The 24,672-nt window shown below is 47.3% G+C and overlaps 1 protein-coding gene across 3 annotated transcripts in view; it reads right to left on the reverse strand.

Moving 5' to 3' along the window:
• Positions 1-241: 241 nt before the first annotated feature.
• Positions 242-24,672, reverse strand: part of NID1 (nidogen 1) — a 79,169-nt gene continuing 54,738 nt past the window's right edge. For 2 of the 3 annotated variants that reach the window (XM_070055550.1, XM_070055553.1), the window contains 8 exons: positions 18,766-18,993; positions 16,469-16,641; positions 12,141-12,267; positions 6,921-7,092; positions 5,550-5,707; positions 4,004-4,127; positions 3,268-3,380; positions 242-2,378 (listed from right to left, as the gene is read on the reverse strand). In XM_070055550.1, the coding sequence (XP_069911651.1) occupies positions 2,257-2,378; positions 3,268-3,380; positions 4,004-4,127; positions 5,550-5,707; positions 6,921-7,092; positions 12,141-12,267; positions 16,469-16,641; positions 18,766-18,993 (1,217 nt within the window). In that variant the 3' untranslated portion in view covers positions 242-2,256. The remainder of the gene's footprint in view (positions 2,379-3,267; positions 3,381-4,003; positions 4,128-5,549; positions 5,708-6,920; positions 7,093-12,140; positions 12,268-16,468; positions 16,642-18,765; positions 18,994-24,672) is intronic. The other variant, XM_070055552.1, reaches the window with a different exon arrangement.

The raw sequence follows: 24,672 nt of genomic DNA on the forward strand, positions 1-24,672 counted from the left end.
GGTTTTCTATGTGAGTGGCAGGGGTCCAAATAATTGGGCCATCTTCCATTGCTTTCCCAGGCACATTAGCAGGTAGATGGATCAGAGGTGGAGCAGCTGGGACTCAAACCAGCACCCATATGGGATGTTGGCACTGCAGGTGGCCTCTTAACCTACTGTGCCACAACACTGGACCCTGGCTGTATGTCTGCCATGAATTACCCTATCAACATCAAATCTCTTAACTCAAAAAAGATAAAGATTTTTTTAACAAAAGTTTTTTTTATTTCATGTACAAGTATTTGTATGGTGATAAACTCAAGGAATCATCAAATATTTGTATAAATCTGGGGCAACAGTTATTAAGCACCTTCAGAGGTTTCCACAGTTTAGGAATTTACCATTTAAAAACTTTTAGAATGAATCTAGTAAAGTGAATAAAATAGTTATAAAACTTATAAAATCATGATGAACATTTGATACAGAAGGCTTGATATGGAATGATAAATACAAGAAGAAAGAGTAATTTATGAGGTTGCACTATATAAAAGACTCAGATGTTCCCCAAAGCTTATGATTGTTGGGGACAAAATTGACTCTGAAGACAAACTCCAATCATTTAAGGAAACACTTTCTCCCAACTTAGTTTCCAATGTGCTGCACAAGCAAGTGAGGACAATGGTAGGAGGGTATGTAGGTGGAGGCATTGAGTACACTGGGATTTGAAGAAATGGGGAGGGATCTCTTGTCCAAGGAGAATTTCAGGAAAATTTTTTCTATGTTCTCAAGTATAAGTGTTCTTTGGCAAAATGTGTTATTTTCTCTGTGTAGTTATTTAAGGTTTTTTTTTAATTGCCATTCATAAATCCCCTCCCCTCACCCATTTCTCTTGGGCTTTCCATTCCTGCTCTTGGATAATCTCTTCATGACACTTTGAGTCTTCTGTACTCCCTTATCCCATCCTTTATTGACTCAAACACCTTATGCTCAACTTTCAGTCCAAAATTTCTATTGCTTTAGGACTCTGGGAAGCAGTTGACAAAAGACAACACTAGCTACTAATGGAAGAGGTTCTCTAAACAAATTGTAAAAACATAAATATGAAATGTAGCAGTGGTCCCTTTAATTAGACAAACGAGCAATAAAGAGTCTGGACCATTAAGATAATTATTCAATTTGCTCTTCCTATACTGTGTCTTTAGATGCACATTTAGCCACTAAAGTTCAAAGATGGAGAACAAAAGGATAAGCAGATTCATGGTTATTTATAAATTGGTTCTCTGGAGCAAAGACAAAAACTGATGAACTGGTTAAGTCATCACCTTGTACCAGCTCTAAACTGTGTCTGTCTCAGACCTCAGACAAATCTCCATGAGGAGAGTGGACTTCAGTGCTAGCAATGAAGGTGAAGACCAACACAGCACCAGAGACCACATGCTGGAATACAGGAGCTTTGGGAAAACAGGATGACTTTGGTAATCTCTGGTATAATTTAAGGCACATCAAAATAATTCCTCATCCTCAAACATCTGACTCTACACTTTGAAATTCCTATCATAGGATACTCCTTTGACTTAAGCCTTTGAGTATCAAAGGCTACTACTGAAATGCCAATACCTCATCTGGAAAAGGATGCTCATTATCATCCACAAAGTACCCATATATCCTCTAGGATGGGTAATTTCTCATCAAAAGGCAGAACATGGTCATTACAATGAGGGCCTTGGAATGAAGGTGATGAGGAACTAGGGAATAAAAAAATGGGAATATAAAGAGGGAAATCAGAGCACCAAGAGAAAAAGTAAGGGAGGGCTAACTCCCTCCTTCACTCACAACCTCACCTAGGCAGACCCAGGCTGGTGTGTTAAGCAGCTGATAGGATGGTAGGTACCTCAGAATGAGGCTGAGCTTTTAAGGCCACAAAGAGGGGGATGACTTAGGCCTTGGCTGGTTCTACTCACCACTGGGAGAGAGACTAGGTTTTGGGAAAGGTCCAGGGAACTGGGATGGGGTAGGTAATCATCACCCAGGCTTGTATAAGCTTATCTGGAGTTGGGCCAGGGTGGGAATTCTGTCCTCATACAGGGGGAGAAACTTTCCCATTAAAGAAGTGTATGTTGTGGGGAATAGTGGGGGGAAAGTTGTTGGGGCTCAGGCTGGGATGGGCCTGAACCTAGTGGTCACTCAGGCAGAGGACAGTTTTTCAGTCTGGACCAAGTAGATTCAAGTAGGATGCTCCTGTGAAATACTTGGAGAGGAAACACGGCAGTCTTGTCTTCATTTCCGCTCAATACAGTCCACTCCCATGGTGTTGTCAGGACAACGGCAGGTCCTGCTACCTGGAGTGGCCAAGCAGAGGTGAGTGCAGCCGCCGTTGTTCACAGAGCAGTAGTTGTGGCCTGCAAAAGGCAGAAATCAGTTCAACAGCCTTCTCTGACCTGACTCAACAGCCACTGAGAGACAGGACACCGTATTAACCTTACTTCATTTTCTGAGAGGCCAAAATTGTGGCCCATTCCAGGGGAACAGAGAACAGCTAAGCTAATCCGTTGTTTGTTAAACCAGACAGGCAAAAACGCTGATTCTCAATTTGGGGGCTATACAAACTTACCACTAAAGCTATAAAACAGATCTCAGGGAGGGTTCTCCAGCTCTCATTAGAACATGGAGGCAGACTCTTAAAGCATAGAGCACTTTCTATCTACTTACACTCCTGGTTTCACTCTAACGGGGAGAAGGAGAAAAGTAGAGAAGCGGAGAGGCCTTTGAGAGGCAGCATGGTATGGACTCTGGAGCCAGGCTGGCACCATGAGAGGTGCGACTTTGAACTTGTTTCCATTTCCTCATTTATAAAATGAGCACAGCAGTGCCCACCTCATAGGGCTGCTGTGAGGATGAAATGAACTACGAATACAAAGCGAGTTGATCTATGCCAACTTACTAGCTCTCAGTAAATGCCAAACATATACTTGAAATTATTTTTATTAGTTATTGTTATCACTGTTTGGCCAAATATATGGACTTTAAATCAGCAGAGATCTGAACATTAATGTTCCATTTGGAACCTGAAGACTGTATACTTCTAGACCCAGTCCAAGACTCAGTACTTTATCTCTGTCTACTTCAGGCCTGGGTGTGTTCTATGTATTCACCTGGCTCATGTACTCAGTAATGAAGATCCTTGAGAGACAGGATGGCTAGCAGTTATACCGGCAGCAGCCACAGCATGGACTCTATATCATCAGGTTGCCCCCAGGAGTATGGGGAGTAACAGTACAGGCGAGTTACCTTGGGGACACTGAGACAGGGCCGTGGTGATGCCATACAGCCGGGTCTGCTTGTGGGGGTGGAAGGAATCCGTCTCTTTGGAAACAGCCAGATCGACAGCCACCACAGAATTCCTACAGAGCACAAAAGTCAGGAGCTCAGAAGTACATCTGATGGTTTGAACCTTTCTCCAGGGAGTGACTTTTTTGCAGTTTTGGGTATAAACTGGAGGCCATAAGCAGATATGGTGGCCTTGCTCCTGAGACATCCCTCCCTCCTGGGGTGCATCAGGCCTGCATTTCTCTGGCTTCCTAAAGAAAGGTGATGGTCAGCCAGCTGTCTCCTCCCTCTCTAAATTCCAGGCAGGAAACGGGCTTTCTCTTCAGAGCCCTTGGCCAGCTGCCTCCTCAGTTTCACCCCTCCTTTTGCAGAAAGGGTGGTCAACAAGGGGCTGTGGGAACATTGCGGTTTAAGAACCATAAACAGGCATGAGTGGACATGGGGGGAAGGGACAGACGTGCTCAGGAAGTCCAAGTTCACAGACTTGAAACTGCCCTGCCAGGAGCATCCAGATGACAAGGGGCACCTCCTGCTTCCCTTCTCCTCCACCCCCACCTGCATCCTGACAGCCCAAGGGTGAGGAAGAAAGGACATCTCTTCGTGTCAAGGTCAAGACAAGGGGCCAGAGGAAAGGGCCTGGCTTCCCAGAGACAGAGTGGAGTACAGGCCCGCCCAGCCTCAGCAGCAGCCAACTTACGTCTTCCAGTCTGTGTAGAACAGATTCTTCCCGTAGCTCGTCACAGCAAAAGGATACTGGAGCCCTTCGAGGACCTTGCGTCTGCTTGGCTGACTGGGGTGCAGGCACTCTGCCCGGTTGGTGCCTGTGTGCAGCAAAGACAAGTCCCTCATTGTTCGCACCAGAAGTGGGCCCTTTGTGTCACAACTGGAGGGTGCCAGGGGCAGAGGCGGGAGAAATTTGGTATTACAGTGACAAATCCTAGAGAATACATGCAGCCTGGTCTTAAAACTGGAGAGCTGTCTCTCGCTCCTGTGCCTTGCCCCTTTCAACGATCGATACCCACTGCCACTCTGGCTCCCACACCTGCTTCTGCTGGGGAGTCGGGGGCTGGGGCAGAGAAAATGCAACTCAGGTCAGCTGGTCTGGAAGCAGCTGGTGCCTAGGTCTGCTCCTACCCCCAGGCTCCTTTCTCTCGGGAGGAAATACATCATCTTCCAGCTCTTGTCCAAGTTCCTCCTTCCTGAAGCTTCTCCAGCCCCTCCTGCTCTATGAATTCAGAGCCTTTAAGGATTGCTAACCCACAGCACTGGTGAGCAGCTGCACCCGGCTTCCATCAAAGGCCTGCATGATGACTGCATCTTAAGGCCCGTGATTTCACTGAAGTGCTCATGCCTCACTCTGTCCTAACAGGATGGGGACTGTGCCTCACAGCCTCTGCATCCCACGTGGCACCTGACAGAGTGTCTGGAACAGATATTACTCAATAGAGACTCCTACGGAGAGAGAAGATAGATGTTCCTCCCTGACTGAGCATTCTGCCCACATCCCTGGCCTGAGGGACACCCCACAGTTGCCAGGGAAGGGGCATACAGCAGGGACTGCTTGTGGGTGCTCTTACTTTATCTTTCTTGGCTCCAAGTCCTGCCTAAGCTTCTGGGGGACAGAGAGAGCTATGAAAAATGTAAGCTGTGAATTGCTTAACAGATATCAGGATGTCTACAGGTCTGTGTGGTACCACTTAGAACAGGAGTCAGACAGCTTTGGCTGTGAGGCAAAACCAGGAACAGTAGGCAGGTATTTATACAACAACTTAAAATGTAACATTTTGGGGCTGGCACTGTGGTGTAGCAGGTGAAGCTGCTGCCTGCAGTACTGGCACCCTATATGGGTGCCGGTTTGAGACCCGGCTGCTCCACTTCCAATCCAGCTCTCTGCTATGGCCTGGGAAAGCAGCAGAAGATGGCCTGACTACTTGGGCCCCTGCATCCACATGGGAAGACCCAGAGGAGGCTCCTGGGTTCGGATTTGCACAGCTCCAGCCGTTGTGACCCATTGGGGAGTGAACCAGTGGATGGAAGACCTCTCTCCTTCTCCCTCTGTGGAACTCTGACTTTCAAATAAATAAATAAATTTTTTAAAAACAAATAAAACAAAATGTAACATTTTGAAATGCAAAACCCATAAAACTTCTGGGTTACATGACAGTAAGTGGCAGGTTAGATTTGGCCAAGGCTGTAGTCTGCCAAAGATGGAGAACTCTCCCTGGACAGGGGAAAGCCATCACCTGCATCCACCCAGCAGAGCTGAGATGAGAACGCGTCAAAGGTCAGCCCGTTGGGCAAGCCCAGGTCATCCTGCACAAGAATCCTGCGGTTGGTGCCGTCCATGTAGGAAGTCTCGATTTTGGGGTTGTCTCTGTTCCAGTCTGTCCAATAAAGGTTCCTGGAGGACGAAAAGAAGGGGAAAGAGGAAGAGAAATAAGAAAGACCTATGAGAAAAAGTTTATGAAACAACTCTTTTCCAAAGAGATGAGCAGATGTGAAAACAGAATGGAGGGGGCTGGTGCTGTGGCATAGTGGGTAAAGCCACCACCTGCGGTGCCAGCATCTCATATGGGTACTGGTTTGAGTCCCGGCTGCTCTACTTCCAATCCAGCTCTCTGCTGTGGCCTGGGAAAGCAGTAGAAGATGGCCCAAGTCCTTGGGCCCCTTCACCCAGGTGGGAGACCCAGAAAAAACTCCTGGCTCCTGGCGTGGGATTGGTGCAGCTCCTGCCATTGTGGCCATTTTGGGAATGAACCAGAGGATAGAAGACCTCTATCTCTCTGCCTCTCTGTAACTCGGCCTTTCAAATAAATAAATCTAAAAAAAAAAAAAAAAAAAAAAGAAAGAAAGAAAAAAGAAAAGGAAAGAAAGAAAACACAGAATGGCTATACATGATCTGCAGATGATGTGACATGAGCTCTCTTGCAGACCCTGGAATTTGCTTATTCTGTTACTAACACATTCAGTTCCCTTTAACATAACTGATAGGCTATGTCAATAGGGTTGTTAATCAAACAAAAGCCTTTAACTGCTGAGAATTCCCTGTATTATGCCACCAGTCCAGAGGGCACAACAGATGCAGGGGGCCAGACAGAGGTAAGATGCAGAGGCTGGCAGAGGCTGCGGTCAAGGTGTCTGCCCCTGAGGAGTTGGCTGAGGGGCCACAGAATGAGAGGATGTAGTCCCAAAGGGAAGGAACCCAAGCATGAAGGAGTTGCAGGCCTGGGGTGTGAGGTTCAGAGCCTACAGTGAGGGGAAGCTAACAAAGGTGGGGATGAGCTGAAGAACCCCACAGGCACGTCTCCCCAGGGGTACACCTAGGTGCTCTTTGGGGGTTTATACAGCTGGAGTGTTGATCTGTACTCAATCCATAGGGAAAATACCCAACTTCTGAGCTGTCACCTTACAAAGCCTTGGCAAAAGGTGTGCAAGCGGGGCATGGTCGCAAGTCCACATTGGAACACGTGCCCCGCGTTCTACTGACTATAGTCACGTATAGCACCCTCCATCCTGTACTACTTCACCACTGGAGTCAGAGCCTCACATCTGGGAACATCCGGAAGGGCAGATGTGGGTGGAACAGAGGCACACACATATTCACGCAATGATACCCTCTCACGGAATCCGTCACGATGCCTCGGGGGTTCACCAAATCGGTCTCGAACAGCACCCGGCGCTGGGTGCCATCCAGCTTGGCAACTTCTATCCGGTCCAGCTGAGAATCCGTCCAGAAGATGTTGCGGCCCAGATGGTCAACGGCGATGCCTTCCGGGCTCCCGAGATCTAGAACCACACAGAGAGCGCCGCTGACTTTTTTTGTCCAAGCAGGTGCCGACTTGGTTTGTTTCTGATTACTCAGTGCTCTTTCCCATGACGTCCACTCCCTGTGGCTTTGAATGTGAAATGCCTGCTGTTTATAGACAAGCAACCCTCAGAGTGACAAATCCGACATCATTCATTTGCTCACTGCGCTGGGGACCAGGACTGTAATGACAACTGTGCTGTTGCCCACAGCCCAGGAGAGACCCAGGGCCCAGCCTGGGGAAGCCACGGAGGGATTCCCAGGGAAGTAGCTTCTTGAAGCTGGCTCCTAAGGATGGATAAGAGTGTGTCAGGCAAAGATGCTATATGAGGGTTTTCAGGTAGCAGGATCAGAATTTAAGGAAAGCTCAGACCTGGCTTGATGTGAACTGTATGTAATCTTACACAGCTGGAGACAAGAGGTGGCACAGTGGCCAGAGATGCAGTTAGGGTGCTGAGATAACAAGCTTCGAGCTTATCTCATGGGCCAAGGGGAGGCCCAGAAAGATCTTAAGGTGGGGAATGGAACACATGGAGCTATGGTATTTGAGAATTATGTGTTAGAAAGGTCATTTCAGAGAAACAATACCTCCAAGAAATTGTAGCTGTTACTTCATAGAAGTATAAGGGGTACATAGATGGAGTGACAGTAATTACAAATAAGCCTCCTGGAGGTCTCCACTGGTCCACAACAACTGGTTTCAAACCAAGGGTTGCCACTGGGAACTTGCAATGTGAGTCTTGTGCTCCCTTTTAAGTCATATTTGTTGAAGATAGCAATGCTTTTCTTAAACTTTAAAACAAAGCAAAACAAAACAAAACAAAAACAAAGAAAGGCAACTTGGGTTTTATTGGTACCACTGATGATTTTTTCCCTCTACAGATGAGAGGACTGAAGGCCACTGAGTACAGTGTACACAGGAAGGGGAAGAGGATGCCCCATTTGAGGAATCTGGGCTGTGAAGACTGGGTTCCTCCATCAAGTTAAAAGCACTGCAGACCCTCGGCTCCCTGGGTTCAGGCCTTCACTGGGCCCCTAAAACAGAAACACTGAAGTCCGGGAAAGGACATTCCCAAGGGACATTTATGAAGACTCAGAAACCACACTTGAACGAGGTCTGTACTACCCAAAATAAAGTGGGGAAGTATACAGTATTCAAATACTTCCCACCTCCCTGAAGGTACAGAGACAGGGAAACTGATCCCCTGTCAGTCCCTTTGTGGCTTTCAGACAGAGCAGATCACTGTGGGGGTGTATTTGAAATGAGCACATTCTGTGTGAGAGACACGAGTGGCTCAGACTTGGAGAGGGGGAAGGGGAGGGGGAGGAGGACCAAAGCTGATCAACAAGAAAATCAATAGGATACCAGCAGGGAAACCCTGGAGGAAGCTCCATGTCCCGCCGTCTCTCTATAACATCTGGTCCTGACAACCAAAGCCCTTCTCCACCCCCAACCAGAAAGAACTCCCTCGGGGGCTGTGCTGGGAAGGCTTGCCCTTTACTGTTCAGTGGGAGGAGGAAGCCTAGAGAGCAAGGTGACAGAGGTGACAGAGCTGCACTGCTCCTGTCAGAGGAGACAGATTACCATCGTTCCTAGAATATTTGGCTGGGACTTCACCTCAAGGGAAGAGAAGTCCAGGATTCGGACTGAATGAAATAAGGAAGAAAAGATAACCACCGCCACTCTCATGCACTAGGGAAATCCAACCTGTACCACGCAAGTTCCTGTCCCTCATATTAATATATAAATACATAGAGTTCTTTCTTTGCACAGATCCTGTTTTGGTTGTGTTCTGTTTCCCCAGTGAGTAGGCTTTCTGCTTGGAATGTTTCTTGCTGTGCTTCAAGTTTTCTTGGATGACTATCAGGTCCAAAAACAACAGGAAATAGCAAATGATGACATACTCCCCACTTCCACTGGGTTTTTAAATCAAATAGTAGATAATAGTAGCAACATTTTTGAGAGAGAGAGAGAGAAGATGCAAAAAAGGCATTTTTGAACTTCATTAAACCAAAGCATGAAAACGAGCAGACTTTATATAGTCTGTTGGCTCCCAGAGAAGGATTTGGGGTCTGTATCCAAAGCCAGACATAGTGAATTCAGCCTCAGCTTCTTGTCTCCTGTGAAGGAGCCAAGGAAGGGAAAACATGCCCCAGGGGTTGTTCACCAGGATAGGGACGCTTCCAGAACATCAATTGTTAGGGAGACGTGTAAGCTGGAAACCGAAAAAGCTACATTCGTTCCTAAATAAAAAGAAAATATGACGGGGTGGTGCTGTGTGCAGTGGGTTAAGCCTCAGCCTGCCGACTCTGGCATCCTCTATGAGTGCTAGTTCTAGTCCTGGCTGTAAATGCCCTAGATATGAACTGGGGAGTTAGTGTTTTGAGTGTTTTGAAAATTAATGGTCAGGGCACCAGGGCTGTGGCATAGGGGGTAAAGCTGCTGCCTGAGGTGCCAGCATCCCCTATGGGCACCAGTTCAAGTCCCGGCTGCTCCACTTGTGATCCAGCTCTCTGCTAATGCACCTGGGAAGGTAGCAGATGATGGCTCAAGTACTTGGGCCCCTGCACCCACGTGGGAGACCTGGACGGAGTTTCTGGCTCCTGGTTTTGCCTAGCCCAAACCCAACCATCATGGCCATTTGGGGAGTGAACCAGCATATAGAAGATCTCTTTCTCTCTCTCTCCCTTCTCACTCTGTCTTTAAAATAAAGAAAATGAACCTTATAAGTAAATAAAAAGAAACATGAAATAAGGCTCAAAGACTTCAAAGATGGCCCTTTGATGTGTACATTTGACAGAGGAACAAAAGTAACTTCACAACAAGTACCAACAGCTTGATCATGTCTTTTGAGCAAAAACATTCCCAGCTAAGCTGATGAGTCACTGACCTATTAAGCAACATGTAATTCTTGACCTTTTCAGAACAGGGTCATTTTTGCCTGGATTTTTGTTGTAATGGTCTTTAAGCCAGATAAAGGACACCTGTTGTAAAACAGTCCTGACTTGTTGAATGTAGGCAATAAAACAATGTAGAGTTCTTGATTTCAATTGGTATCCTTAAGGGATTGGGGGTAGGTGGTGAAGTGCAGGCTGTGCCAAAGCATCAGACACTTTATCATCAGTGACGCAACAAAAAAACAGAAATGTCTGCAGCATTCAGCCTGATCTGTTGTCCTTTGGTGCAGGCAATCAGAGCGAGTGCAGTGGGGACAAGGTGAAGAAGGGAACCTACCCCAGCTTGTGATGTGACAGCTGAAGTGACAACCCCTTAACTGGACAATTGAGTTGGGAACAGGTGCAACCATCGGAGTTGCTATTTGCTACATGCTTGTGATTCTCTGTACGGTATGGTTCATCTTCTTGCTGCTTTTGGGAAAATCCAAGTGGAACGCCTCATGGGACAGACACTCAGACAATCAATTCCAGGCTTAGAAGCTTGAGGGAGAATGCATGTTCAACCCTGCTGGCGAGTCTGACTTTTATTGTTCATGAAAACTTGATGACATAAAGCTTTCAGAGAAAGGCCTAGGCACTAGCCTTGTTTCAATTTTCTCCTTCTTAGGCTTGCAACAAAGGGGCTCATGATTTAATTAAGAGTCCTTGGAGAACTCTTCATGGGAGCTACAAACAGTGGTGCTTTGAAGTAGAGGACTGGCCCTTCTCACACCACCAGACCCTGTGTCTGCCTGTGTGTTCCACCCCTCCACACTGTGTCAACAGCCACGTAGGCTGCTAGACGTCAAACCAAAAAGGAAAAATGATACTTGCTTGCCCAATGCTATGGCTTGAACATAATTTTTTTCTTTTTCTTTTTTTAATTTATTTTCCCCCCTCACAGAAACCTTTTATTTAAGGAGAACAGATTTCATGCATTTCATAAGTACAACTTTAGGAATATAGTGATTCTTCCCAGCATACCCACACTCCCACTCACTCTCCCACCCCTCCCCTTCCTCCCTCTCCCATTCCCAGTCCCATTTCTCTACTAAGATCCATTTTCAGTTAGCTTTATATACAGAAGACCAACTTGGCACTAAGAGTTCAACAATTTGCACAGAAAAGAAAAGACGAAAAACAAAACAAAATAAACTGTTCCTCTACTGTTGAGACAAAGGCTGTTCAAAGTCATTGCATCTTGAAGTTAATTTCACTTTTTTTTCTTTAGAAGCTTAATTAACTTTAAAGAAGCACCTCAGAATGATATATCTTTTGTGTGCACTTATAATACAACTCTTTGAGGACAGAGGTCCTGCATGGGAAGTTCATGCAGTGACTCTTGTGTTTAATTTAACAATTAACACTCCTACGTATGACATCAGTGATCACCCAAGGCTTGTGACATGAGCTGCCAAGGCTATGGAAGCCTTCTGAATCCACAAACTCTGTCAGTATTTAGACAAGGCCATAAACAAAGTGGAAGTCCCCAAACTTATTATGGACTATAAATCCAAAAGCTGTAAGTTAATGGCAGCTAAGTTTAGAATCCTGTTTCTGTATAATTCCAAAGTACATATCTTTCTACCATGTCATATTGCCATCAGTCTCTTTCACGCATCTGCTGTATGTTGTGGGACTTAATGCTTTTGTGGCATTAATTTTTTCCATGTTTAAATTGAGGTTTATTCTGTGTTCCTTCATGTCATGGGAATATTATGAGGATAGTAAAATATAAATGTAGAAGCATTCTAAAAAATTTCATATATAAGAACATGGGAACTTAATCTAATTATGGAGTCTAGGAGCTGGGCAAAAGGTCCTTCGGTTACTGGAGTTGTGCTGGTTGTCTACAGAGTTGGTCATAAACACCCAGCTGGGCCAACCACTCTTGCTTCCTGGCTCAACATGTGATCCTACCTCTGCCAGTGCTGTCATTCTCAAACACCACCCTCCTCAGAGGCCAAACCAAGGGGATGCCTGATTGTGGACTTGAGCTTCTAGAACTTGAGCCAAAATAAACCTGTTTCCTTCTTGCATAGCTTGTCTCAGGTGTTTCATTGCAGTAACAAAATCTGACTAATGCACCCACCTTGTCGAATGATGGTAGATGGCTCCCCACCATGTAGACTGGCTCTCCCGATGGAAGGCTCACTAATGTCCGTCCAGTAAACCATCTTGTCCATGCAGTCAAAGGCCAGTCCGATGATGACTTTATCCTAGAAGAGAAGACCAATGAGAACTCTCTACCCACAACCACCTGCATGCCTAATAATCATGAGAACCTCGGCATGTGCTTATAGGCACTTGGACATCTTTTTAAATGAAGTATGTTAAAATCTTTTGTCTATTAAAATTTTATTATTGAACTGTACAAGTTCTTCATATTTTAGACAAAACCCTTTTCTCATACACACATGTGCAGATATGCTTAGACATGGAAACATGTACATGTTTACTTTCTCTCAGGTAGCCTGCTATTTCTTCTTTTTTTTTTTTTTTGGACAGGCAGAGTGGACAGTGAGATAGAGAGACAGAGAGGCTGTTTCATTTTTTACATGATGTTTCTAAAGAGCATATATTTTTATTAAATCAATTTTTTTTACTCTTATGACTAATGCTTTTTCTATCTTAAGGAATCTTTGCCTCCCTAATGGTTGTAAAGAAAAAGAAATAAAAGACATAAATATTGGAAAGGGAGTAAAACCACTCCATTCTAAGAGAATATGATTATTGAGAGTCCTTGAGAACCTAAAAACTTATCACAACTAGAATTGAATCTAGCAAAGTTGCTGGATATAAGGTCAACATAAAATCATACTTCTATATGTAAATAAAGTAATAGAAAATATTTTTTAAAAACAATTTTTGCAGCATCAAAAAACACAAAATATGTAAGAATAAACATTTTTAAAGGTGTGAGGCTCCAAACTGAATACAACAAAGCATTACAGAGTAAAATTAAAGACAATCCAACTAAATGAAGAGGTAAGTTAGCACAGTGAACCATAAGATTGAGAACTGCTAATGATATCAAGTCTCCCTAGAGTTACAGATTCAGTATCATCTTTATCAAAGTCCTAGTAGGCTTTTTTGATTGAATTTACATTCTTATTCTAAAAGATTATATGGAAATGTAAAGAATCTAAAATAGAACACTCTCAAAAAAGAACAAATTGGAAGATTCAAATTCCCTGATTTCAAAAACTTAATACTCAAGGCAGTGTGATAGACATAAGGTGAGATGAATAGATCAATCTGCCAGAACAGACCCCAGAAACAGACTTCACATACACAAAGAATTGTTTTATGACAAGGGCACCAAGATGCCAGTGAGGAAATACAGTGTTTTCAATAAACAATGCTAGAACAGCTGGATAAACATGTGGCAAGAAAGAATCTCAACCTGACTTTACCCATAGGCAAAAATTAAAAGCTGAAACTATCAAGAGCCTAAAGATATCATAATGAAATATCTTTACACCCTTCTTTTTTGCCTGTTTACTTGATTATTTTTCACCCACTTGAAAGGTAGAGCAATAGAGAAAGAGAGAGCTTCCACCTGCTGGCTCACTCCCCAAATACTTGCAATATCCAGGGCTGGGCCAGGCCAAACCCAGGAACCAGGAACTCCATCCAGGTCTCCCACAAGGCTGGCAGGGGCCCATGCATGCCCTGACAGAAAGCTGAATCAGAAATGGAGTAGCGGAGACTGGAACCAGCACCCTGGTGTGGAATGTGGGTGTTGCAAGTGGCAGCTTCACAAGGTGGGGCTGGGGAGGTGGACAGTGGGCATTTGGGCAGTGATTAAGACACCAATTTGGGTACCTGCACCCCATGGTGCTTGGAATAAGAAATGGAGCATGTGCCCTCTGTGGGGTAGCAGGTGCTGGTTTGAGTATCTGAGTCTCTGCCACAACATGGGAAATCTGGATTGAGTTCCAAGCTCTGGCTTCAGCCTGACTCAGCCCTGGATACTATACGCACTTGAGGAGTGAACAAGTGAATGAAGACCTCACTTTATCTCTTTCCTCTGTTCCTTTGCCTTGCAAATAACAAATAAATAAATAAATAAAAATTTTAAAATGGTAAATGGTAACTGCAAACCACTTTGGATAAAACTGTGCTTTTAAATTTATTGTATTATCAATATAATTTTACATTATACATTTGCATTCACATTATAAATATATTATAGGTTCAGCATTTGAATTGCTACAAAATATGAAAGTTTTGATCACTGACATGATGCTGTAAGTGGAAAATTTCACACCCAACTGCATCTGACAGGTTGCAGTCAAAATGCAGGTGCACAAATACTGAATAAAACTGTTTTTACACTATGCATATATGTGAGAAATGAATTTCATGTTTAGATTAAGGTCCCTTATCCAAGATATCCCCCCTATATATATGCAAATATTCCAAAATCTGAAACACTTCTAATCTCAAGCCAATTCAGACAGAGGATACTCAAACCAGTACATATCATGCATATGTGTGTGCATGCCTGTGTCTATGTGTGTGTGTGTGTCTAGCTATTATCTATCTGGAAACCAGTATCTTCATGAAACAGATGGACAGTTTCCTGTCTTGTGGTGCTGATAGTGTTGATGGAAAGATATGCATCAGATACAGAACGCATACATGGATATTCAGTGTAGCAGGTAGTGCGAGGAATACAGTGAGACACAAAGCAGAGGCACAGAGCAGCAGAGGTTGCTCTCTGGATGGGGCATCTGACAGCCTCTCTGAGATGTGTTGCTTTGGCAGGAAGTTGCATGAAATGAGCTAATAAACTGGGCAAGTGTCTGGGGGTGAGGGAACTCCAGGTGGGGTGGGCACAGTAAGTACAAAGGCTTTGAAATGGGAACAAGCATGTTTTCAAGGCCTGGCCAGGGGCTGAAGCCAGTGAGTGAATTGGGAGTGGCAGGGAATGAGGTGGGAGAGATAGCAGGAGGCCAGACCCTTGGGGCTCTTTTGTTCTACCTTCATAATTTATATTTTTAGCTGCACATAATTATGGGGTAGAGTATAGTATTTCAAATCAGGGTAATTGGTGGATCTGTCATCTATCACCTCAGATGTATATCACTTCTTTATGTTTGCAACATTCAAAATTCTATTAGCTATTTTGAAATCTTCAATTATGGTCAACTACTTGTTGGCAACTTACTATGCTACAGATGTTACCTATAGGGTTTTTTTTAAAAAAATATTTATTTACTTTCATATTATTGGAAATTTAAAGAGACAGACAGAGATCTTCCATCCATCAGTCCAACGCCCACAAAGCCATCAGCCCAGATCTTAATTGGGTCTGCCACATCGGGGACAGGGATCCAAGTATGTGAGCTATCATCTACTTCCTTTCAGGGTGCACCTTAGGAGGAAGCTGGATAGGAAGTGGAGTAGCCAGGACTCAAACCAGGCACTCTGATCTGGGATGCGGGTTTCCCAAAGGGCGTCTTAACTGCTACACCACAACCACCACCTTGCCTGCAGTTGTGAAGTCCCAGGAAGGACTGGATTTTCTCCTAAAGTCAATTGGGGACCCATTGAGGGTTCTGTGCAGGGCAAGGACATGAATCTGATGAAGGGTGCTTCGGAAGAGGCATTTGAGAATCCTCTTTTATTTTGGATACATTTGTGCTGATGTTTCTTCTCTGGCCCAAAAGAAGGGATATGGTAGGTGTGGCATCTGTGATGTGGAGATCCATGCAGCAAGGAAGAAAAGAGAAGCTGGAAGCAAGGCCTGAGACAGGCAAGATGCACACATGGAATCTTTCCAGGATTTCCCAGCAGGCCCTGGTGTGACCACTCAGGAATAATGGACCCGTCTGCTGGAATTTATTTTACAAGGGCTGATGACTTGGGCCCCCGGCTCTGCTTCATTCCTCATGAGGCTCTTACACCCCTCCCACTCTGTTGGCAACTCGGCCCCAAGTCCACTGTGAAAGCCCCCAGGTCTGTGTGGTTTCTTGGCAGAGGTCAGGGGTCCCTAATAAACAGAATAGCTTCACAAGTGACTGACTTATGCACAAAAATGTCCTATTCACCAAATGCATCTCTGAAGCTTTCAAAGGCCTTGAAGCCAGAGCTTGCTACTTGCAGCAGGGCAGACAGGAGACCTCGAGGTGTCTTTGGAAAGATGGAATCATGATCAACTTAGCAGGAACAGAAGGTCAAACCCAACAGGTGAGATACCAAAGTCTGCAAAGGCCCCACCAAGGCATCACTGCATGGCCTTCCTAAGTCTGCTCCCATTCATTCTGAGCCTCCCAGGCAGCTCAGGAATACAGTGAACCCAGGACCATGAAGATGAGCAAGCCTCGTTCCAGGGTTTGAGCCCAGGCCCCTGTTTATTTCTGCAGGTCACAGAGCAGGAGCTGTCACCAGGTACAATCAGCCAGCACTCACCGGCATATGCAGTAAAGCCTTGGCTTCCGTCTTCTTCATGGTGTTTCCATCCAGTGGGACGTTCTCTATCTTCCCAGTCTGGGCAAAGAGTAGGTGGGTTCCAGGGGGCAGAGGGATCACAGCAGTAGGTACTAAGGGTCTCTGATGAATCGGTGGAGCCACAGTACTCAGACCTAGGTTGCAGTAGAGGTGGATGAGCAAGGCCGGTGCACACAAGGAACACACAGATGCACACATACACACATGCACACCGTGTGTGCACACCCACACATCCACACATCCAGTAACATAACCTTCATGGCCCAACAAACTCCATAGCCACACAACACTCATTTCTCACCTGGAAGCAGCAGAAGTAGGATATGCTCAGCCAAATGACATTTGTGGACGAGATAATGTAGGCAGGGGCTTCACATTCAGCGTCAGGTGGGGGAAAAAGTGCTTAGCTTCCCTCTTAACAGAGATCACTGGGCTATTCACGCTCTGCTTTGCACACTGGGGCTGGCCACTGGTGAACCAAGCACTAACAGCAGCAGCCTGAATCTCCTGCCATGGGGAGTTGCCTTCTAATGGAAGCTTCACTGCAGGAGCCCAGCAGAATGAGCCTGCCCTATGGGCCCTGTCCCACGGCCATGGGCTGGGACTGCTGTGCATGGGACAAACAGGAACATGTTCCTTCTGGGCTTTGAAGAACTAAGGGATGGTGGGGAACTCCTTCTCCCTCAGCTTCAGCCTTGTCCTCCCAACTGCTGACCTTGGCCCCTGGCACCACTTCCTGACTCACCTGATGACACTGTCCCAGGAGTGCACAGGTAGCTGGTGCTGCAGGGGAGGAGCACTGACCAGGTGCTGGGGGACCTGGGGGAACCTAGGACTGGGCCCTGTCACTCTCTCATTGTGTGTGCACCTTTCTAGGCTCTGTCCTCTTCTCTCAAAAGTGAGACCTGGACCAGGTCATCGCCAAGGTCATTTCCAGTTCTCTCCCTTGTCTGTCTTGCCTGTTACACCTAACTAGTGACATAAACCAGTCCAGTGCACCTCTAGAATCTCCGAGTTCCATCAGTCCACTCCAGACTCACTGCCAGCACCCTGGGTCGGCCCCTCCCATTCCTCACCTGGCTTAATCCTAAGCTGGCAAGAGAGGCTGAGGGCTCTTATGCCCGCATCCCAGTTCCTGCTGTCCAGCAGTGATATCGCTAAAACCGAAATCTGCTTCGCATCATTGATGACCACTCGAAAGCCTCCCAAAGCCTTCTGGGCTCCCTGCTGTCCTCAGGACCAACACCCAGGTCCACAGCTTAGCACGGACACTGCTCTGCTGCCCGGAGCAACAGCCTCGCTCCCTCCGCCCCGCCTGCGGCTCACTCCCTGCTCCATGCTCTGGAAAGTACCCTCGCCCTCCCCCCCCAGCCAACACCCTGCACAAGCCCTGCACTGCCCCCGGCTGCAGGCCTGTCCCTCAGCGTCCTCAGGGGCTGGCACTATGACTTTCCGCTGGGTATCCACAGCGCTGATGCTCGGCTAACACTGGCTGTGTGAAGGCTGTGAGTAACCACTTCTCGGTCTCTTAGCAGCTGATGTGGGGGTGGGGGAGGTTGTCCATCTATGATTATTATTAGGTAATTTGAGAACAGAGACTCAAGGATTGGTTAGGTCTGCTTGTGGCATCTGTGACAGTGACCAGTTTCCAGGCCAGAACCAGCATTTCAGAGCTGAAGGCGCACCTCAGGATGATTTTGTTCCTATCTGCTGTTGAGGCTGAGGCTGGAGGAGCCTCATTCACAGCCACGTAGCCCAGCAGAGTCTCAGACAGGGCCCCCAGCCCTCAGCATGGCGCCTTCCCAGTGCTATAGGCAGGCACAGCAACCTTTGTGGTGGTCTGTGCCTTGGATTTGAAAATCCACCAGAGCCCCTCAAGGCCCTGGGCCCTGACTGTGAAGGAGGCGAGTGCTGCAAGGGTGAGAATGGGCCCCCCCTACCCCGAGGAAGCAGAGACCCAAGGAAGGGCTCGCCTCACCACCCCCACCCTGTCCTGCTGTGGCGCATCCCAGCATTCACCTGGGGGACCACCAGTGTTCACCAGAGCACCATCCACTCCCTGCCACATAACAGTGGCGGTGCAGCAGGTCCCACTGAGGACTGACAGAACTTGCCAGTGCGTGGAGAGGGAGGGGAAGGTGAGAAGATGGAGAGGGGCAGAGGGTAGAAGGGGGTCAGAGAAGGGGACAGGCACTGGTTATTCGGCCCCGGAGGCCCTGCTGGGGCATGAATCCAAGCACAGCCCGCCCTCCACTTACATGGGGGCCTCATCCCGGGTCTGGTCCTCGTGCCCTCCACCTCACGGCCGTCGCGATCCACGCACCAGCAGTAGCCCGTGCTGCCGTGGCACTGGGTAGGCGAGTAGTGTCCGTGCTCATCACACTCGGGGACAAACAGCCCCGGTGGGCGGGGCCGCTGTGCATCTGCTGCCCCTGCTGCTCCAAGAATGTGTTCTCGCTCCAGCTGGCACCGGGTCTTCTCCAGCTCTGTCAGAGACAAGCAAAGGAGGGCTGTGGGTTTGGGCTGGGGTTCTGGGTGTCCACACGGAACTCAGGAAGCTTCCTGAACACCATGGGGTTTGTTTCATTAATTTCAAAAAGTTTAAAACATTGTGATTATATGATAGATTCAATCATCAAGATTATATTTTTCTAAGCAGTTCTTTTTAGGAAAAAAATCTTAAATCTTGAGGTACAACTGACACGAAGAACAATAAAATGAAGCATTTTTGAATGTTTTGATGTTCCCTGAGCATCACCACAATCCAGCTTTGGTGCATCTCCGTCAGCCCGACAGGAAAGCCAGGCCCAGTAACTGGCTGCTTCCCACTACCCCAGACCTGTCAACTGCCAGCCTGCATCCCGGGGACCCCTTTCCTGCCTGCCTGAGTAGATTCCCAGCTCTGAGCAGGCAACGCAGACTGTCCCCACCCTCCCCTCAAGGGGCACCTCTGGGCTGGGTCACAGGAAGATCTGGGCCCGCCCTCCAGCAGCTCACAGTCTTGGGGGAGGCCCCGAGTAAACATGACCGCACAACTGCCATTCAGGGCAGGACTGCACAGAGAGGCTCAGGGCCCTGCTGCTCACAGAACTTGGCTTCAGGGCATGGAAAGCAGAGGCTGCCACGTCCTTAGCTGCACCTGACTGCAAGATTGTCGTTAAAGAGCTCAAGGGCAGCACTCCATGGACTCCTTGTTAAGAGGTAGGAGAGTGAATAATTTCACTCTGTGGGCCTGCAGCTACCCAACCCTGTGGTTGTAGTGTGAAAGCACCTGTAAATGAACATGTAAATGAACTAGTGTGGCTGTGCTCCAATGAAACTTAATTTACCAAAGCAGAGAGAGGTTTGCTTATGGCGATTACAGCTGGCAATCCCTCACCTAGGGCTCTACTGGCTGTGTTGGGGGATTGTATTTATGTTATATAATATACTCGTGAGTGAATCTATATTAGCATATACTAGTTAATAATATGCTTTTTTTTTTTTTTGACAGGCAGAGTGGACAGTGAGAGAGAGAGACAGAGAGAAAGGTCTTCCTTTTGCCGTTGGTTCACCCTCCAATGGCCGCCGTGGCAGGTGCGCTGCAGCCGGCGCACCACGCTGATCCGATGGCAGGAGCCAGGTGCTTCTCCTGGTCTCCCATGGGGTGCAGAGCCCAAGGACTTGGGCCATCCTCCGCTGCACTCCCTGGCCACAGCAGAGAGCTGGCCTGGAAGAGGGGCAACCGGAATAATATGTTGTAGTATCACAATATTACATAGTTCTTAGAGTTTTGTAACTTGAAACCTTTTTAAAAAATATTTATTTATTTATTTGAAAGTCAGAGTTACACAGAGAGAGAAGGAGAAGCAGAGAGAGAGAGGTCTTCCATTATTGGTTCACTCCTCTACTGGCTGCAACAGCTGGAGCTGCGCCTATTGGAAGCCAAGAGGCAGGAGCTTCTTCCAGGTCTCCCACGAGGTGAGGGGCCCCAGGACTTGGGCCAACTTCTGCTTTCCCAGGTCCAAGCAGAGAGCTGCATTGGAAGTGGAGCAGCCGGGACTTGAACTGGCGCCCATATGGGATGCCAACATTGCAGGTGCTATGCCACAGCGCTGGCCCCTCTTGAAACTTGAAGGCTTTTTGATTCTTTCCACTTCGAATGGGGATGGTTGACCCAATGAGTCTCACAGAATTACTTGGAGGACTGAGGCATTCATGATAACACAAAGCACACTGGTGGACTTTTATCTGCACTCAAGTGTTCATCTGTGATGGCACCTGCACCAGGCAGACAGTGACATTCAGCAGGTGCAAGCCAATGACTGTTTAAAGTACCCTTTGTCTGTGTTGCCAATTTGCATGTTGGCCTGCTTGCTACAATGGCTCCCTTGATTAGAAGCAGTTAGCATGTAAGGGAAAAATATTTGTTGAACCTGGCAAAGAAAATCTGGGTATGCTTTTCTAGTATGAAAACAAAACATCTGATATATGGAAGTGCCAAACAAAGATACGAATAAACCATCTGGTTAGAATAAAACTGTCACTTTCATACACTCTTGGACATAAGGCTTGTTTACTTCCTCAAAATCTTACATTTGTTTGGAGGTACAGAGTTTCCATAGGAGCTACCCCCATTCACCTACATACTTCACTGAGTTGTCATTGTCATCCTATGTGATCTACATGAGTGGTTGAAAGCCACAGGAGAAAACTGAAGCTCAGAGGCAGTGAAGGATGGCCCAGAGGCCACAGGGCAAGCTTTGGATTTCTGGTCCAGCCCCCGCCCCTCCTGGCCTCAAGTCTCTGTCTCCACATTCCCATTGCCCGTAACAGCTTGTGTGCACTAAACCTGTGACACCAACAATGATACACACACGTTTCCTTAACTACTGACTGCAATTTTCTGTGGACCCACAGACTGGACTTCTTCTCATCAACATCTGGACAAAGTGCTGATTTCCAGCTAAAACACAGGATTGGTGTTGTGTGTATTGTTGACCAAGCCACACTTTTAAGAGAGTACAGATTCTTCCATTTTATGTGGCTGACTGTTTTGTGTTCATGTGGTATTTGGTCAACACACAAAATCTTGAGGGATCTAGAATTTCTTCAGTGGGACTTGTAAAGTGCTGTAATCTTGAACTTACAAAAAGGAGGAGGAAGTCTCAATTCTGAGTCAGGAAAAGGAATTTCAAGCATGCTTATGGAAAGCTGATGATGTGATGAGCTCAGTGGGATTCCTGGGATGGTTCTTCAGCCTGGCCAGCAGGCAGTGGGAGCAGCCCAGGGGCTCCCAGGGGAGCCTCCCGCTGAGGGCCCCAGGCCTTCATGGAGGATTTTTCCATCAAGGGCCCGGAGGATGGAGGGGCAGGGAGCTGGAGTAACACTCACATACACATACTTCCTAGGCTTGCTTCTGGCTGATAAAATAACTCTGGCAAGCTGCCTCTTACTCAACTCCTCTGATCTGCTGCAGGAGGAAGACCTGATACTTATCTGACCAGTGGCAGGAAGTTGGGATGACTTTTCTCAAGGTGAAGGCCAGAGAATGAGAGGGAGGGAAGTTATGAAGAAAGCGCATTCTTGATCTTCAGATTTGCATTCCACTCCCTCATCAGGTTAAAGCTGTGTCTCTGTGTTCTGTGAAATAATGGCTATTACAGTCTCGGATACACTCTGGAGTGGGGGAGGGGAGGAGTGGTCAGGAAATGTGGAGCCTCTCTGGGAAGAAGAGACTTGAAGCAACAGCAGGACCTGTGGGCTACCTAAGAGTGGAAGTGTCACAGAAAGCTTAGCATGGAAGGCTAAGCCTCTGCCTGTGGTGCCAGCATCCCAAGGCACTGGTTCATGTCCTGGCTGCTCCTCTTCCAATTCAGCTCTCTGCCTGTGGCCTGGGAAGGCAGTGGAAAATGGCCCAAGTATTTGGGCCTCTGTACCCTTGTGGGAGACCCAGAAGAAGCTCCTCACTCCTGGCTTCGTGCTGGCCTGGCGCCGGCCATTTGTGGAGTGAACCAGCAGATGGAAGACCTCTCTCTTCCTCTCTGTAACTCTACCTCTCAAATAAATAAAGTCTTTTTTAAAAAATGGATTTTCATGGGGAGACACTGTTTATCCAATACGTTCCTGCACAGTCAGAGCTGTGCGGCTCCCAGGGGTTACACCTGCTCTAAGCACCTCCACAGCATACATCTTTGCATGCAGTAATGCCAGTGTGGCAGATGACGCCTGGCCTCTGCTGGCATTGAGACCCACAGCTCACAGCCTCATCTCAATAGCTGCCAAATGTTCCTGGGCAGCACATATCCAAGAGTGGAGGTTCACAAGTAAAGAAGACACTGGCAGCCTGACATGGTCTTGATCCTGCTGTCCCCAGGGATTTGTTACAAACACTACTACTTGTAGAAAACACAGTAGATCCTTCTAGTAGCAGAATGCTCTTCAAGGCTTCTCCCAGCCTTCCAGGATTGGGGAGGAAGGGGCACATCCAGGGAGGGGAGGGGAGCTGGCAATGAGCAAAGCACAAAGAGTGGAAAGCAGAAAGGGCATGGAAGGGCCGCACTGTGGCACAGAGGGTTAAAGCCCCAGCCTGCAGTACCACCATCCCATATGGGTGCCAGTTCAAGTTTCGGGTGTTCCACTTCCAATCCAGCTCTGTGCTAAAGTGTCTGGGAAAGCAGTGAAGGATGGCTCAAGTCCCTGGGCCCCTGTACCCAAGTGGGAGACCTGGAAGAATCTCCTGGCGCCTGGCTCCAGATCAGTTCAGCTCTGGTTATTGAGGCCATTTGGGGAGTGAACCAATGGATGGAAGATACCTCTCTATATACAACTCTCTCAAATAAATTAAAGTATTTTTTAAAAGATTTTATCTATTTATTTGAGAGGTAGAGTCACAGACAGTGAGAAGAAGAGACATAGAGAAAGGTCTTCCTTCTGTTTCTTCACTCTGCAAACTGCCACAATGGCTGGAGCTGTGCTGATCCGAAGCCAGGAGCTTCTTCCAGGACTCCCATGTGGTGCAGGGGCTTGAGCACCTGGGCCATCTTCTACTGCTTTCCCAGGCCATAGCAGAGAGCTGGACTGGAAGAGGAGCAGCCAGGACTAGAACCAGTGCACATATGGGATGCCAGCATTGCAGGCAGAGGATTAATCTACTACACAACAGCACCAGCTCCAATAAAAGTATTAACAAAGAAAAAAGAGCATGCAACAGCAGGAAAAGCAATCAGCCCTGTAGCTTGTGAGTGCCATCTCTTTTGTCACCATTTGAAAGTGCACTGTTGAGCTTTCTTCATCCCTGTGTCCCAGAGTGCTCCCCCCCAGCCCCCTTCCAAAACCCTGCTGCTGTAGGCTTTGAAATCACTGTATGTAGGGGCTGACATGGTGGTGCCCCTGACATTAAGCCTCTAACTGAAACACCAGCATCCCCAATGAGTCCTGACTGCTCCACTTCCAATCCAGCCCCCTGCTATTGCACCTGGGTAGGAGGCAGAAGGCCCGAGAGCTTGGACCACTGCCACCCAAGTGGGAGACACAGACGGAATTTGACTCCTGGCTTCAGCCTGGCCCATCCCCGGCTGTAGCAGCCATTTAGGGAGTGAACAAGTGGATAGAACATTTCTCTCTCTCCCTCTAACTCTGCTTTTCAAATAAATAAACCTTTTTAAGGAATCACTGTATTCAGCAAACTTTTCACCTCAAGAAGCTTGAATCAGCTCTCTGTTGTGTTAAGAATTTACTGTTGGGCCTGGCGCCAAGGCTCACTTGGTTGATCCTCCACCTGCAGCACTGGCATCCCATGTGGGTGCTGGGTTCTAGTCCCAGCTGCACCTCTTCCATTCCAGCTCTCTACCGTGACCCAGGAGGGAGTGGAAGATGCCCCAAGTGCTGGGGCCCTGCACCCGCATGGGAGACCAGGAGGAAGCACCTGGCTCCTGGCTTCAGATCAGCACAGTGCACTGGCCGTAGTGGCCATGTGGGGAGTTGACCAGCAGAAGGAAGGACCTTTGTCTCTGTCTTTCTCTCTCTCACTGTCTATAACCCTAACTGGTCAAATAAATAAATAAAAGTATTTACTGTTGACAGCCAGGTGCCCCGCTCACAGGTGAGTCCCCGAGGTCACAGGCTAATGGGAAAGATGAGGACCCTGGGCAGGAGAGCACAGTAGGGGAAGTGGCTGGTAGTGG

This window comes from Oryctolagus cuniculus, chromosome 13 (genome assembly GCF_964237555.1).
Source record: "Oryctolagus cuniculus chromosome 13, mOryCun1.1, whole genome shotgun sequence".
Lineage (NCBI taxonomy): Eukaryota > Metazoa > Chordata > Mammalia > Lagomorpha > Leporidae > Oryctolagus > Oryctolagus cuniculus.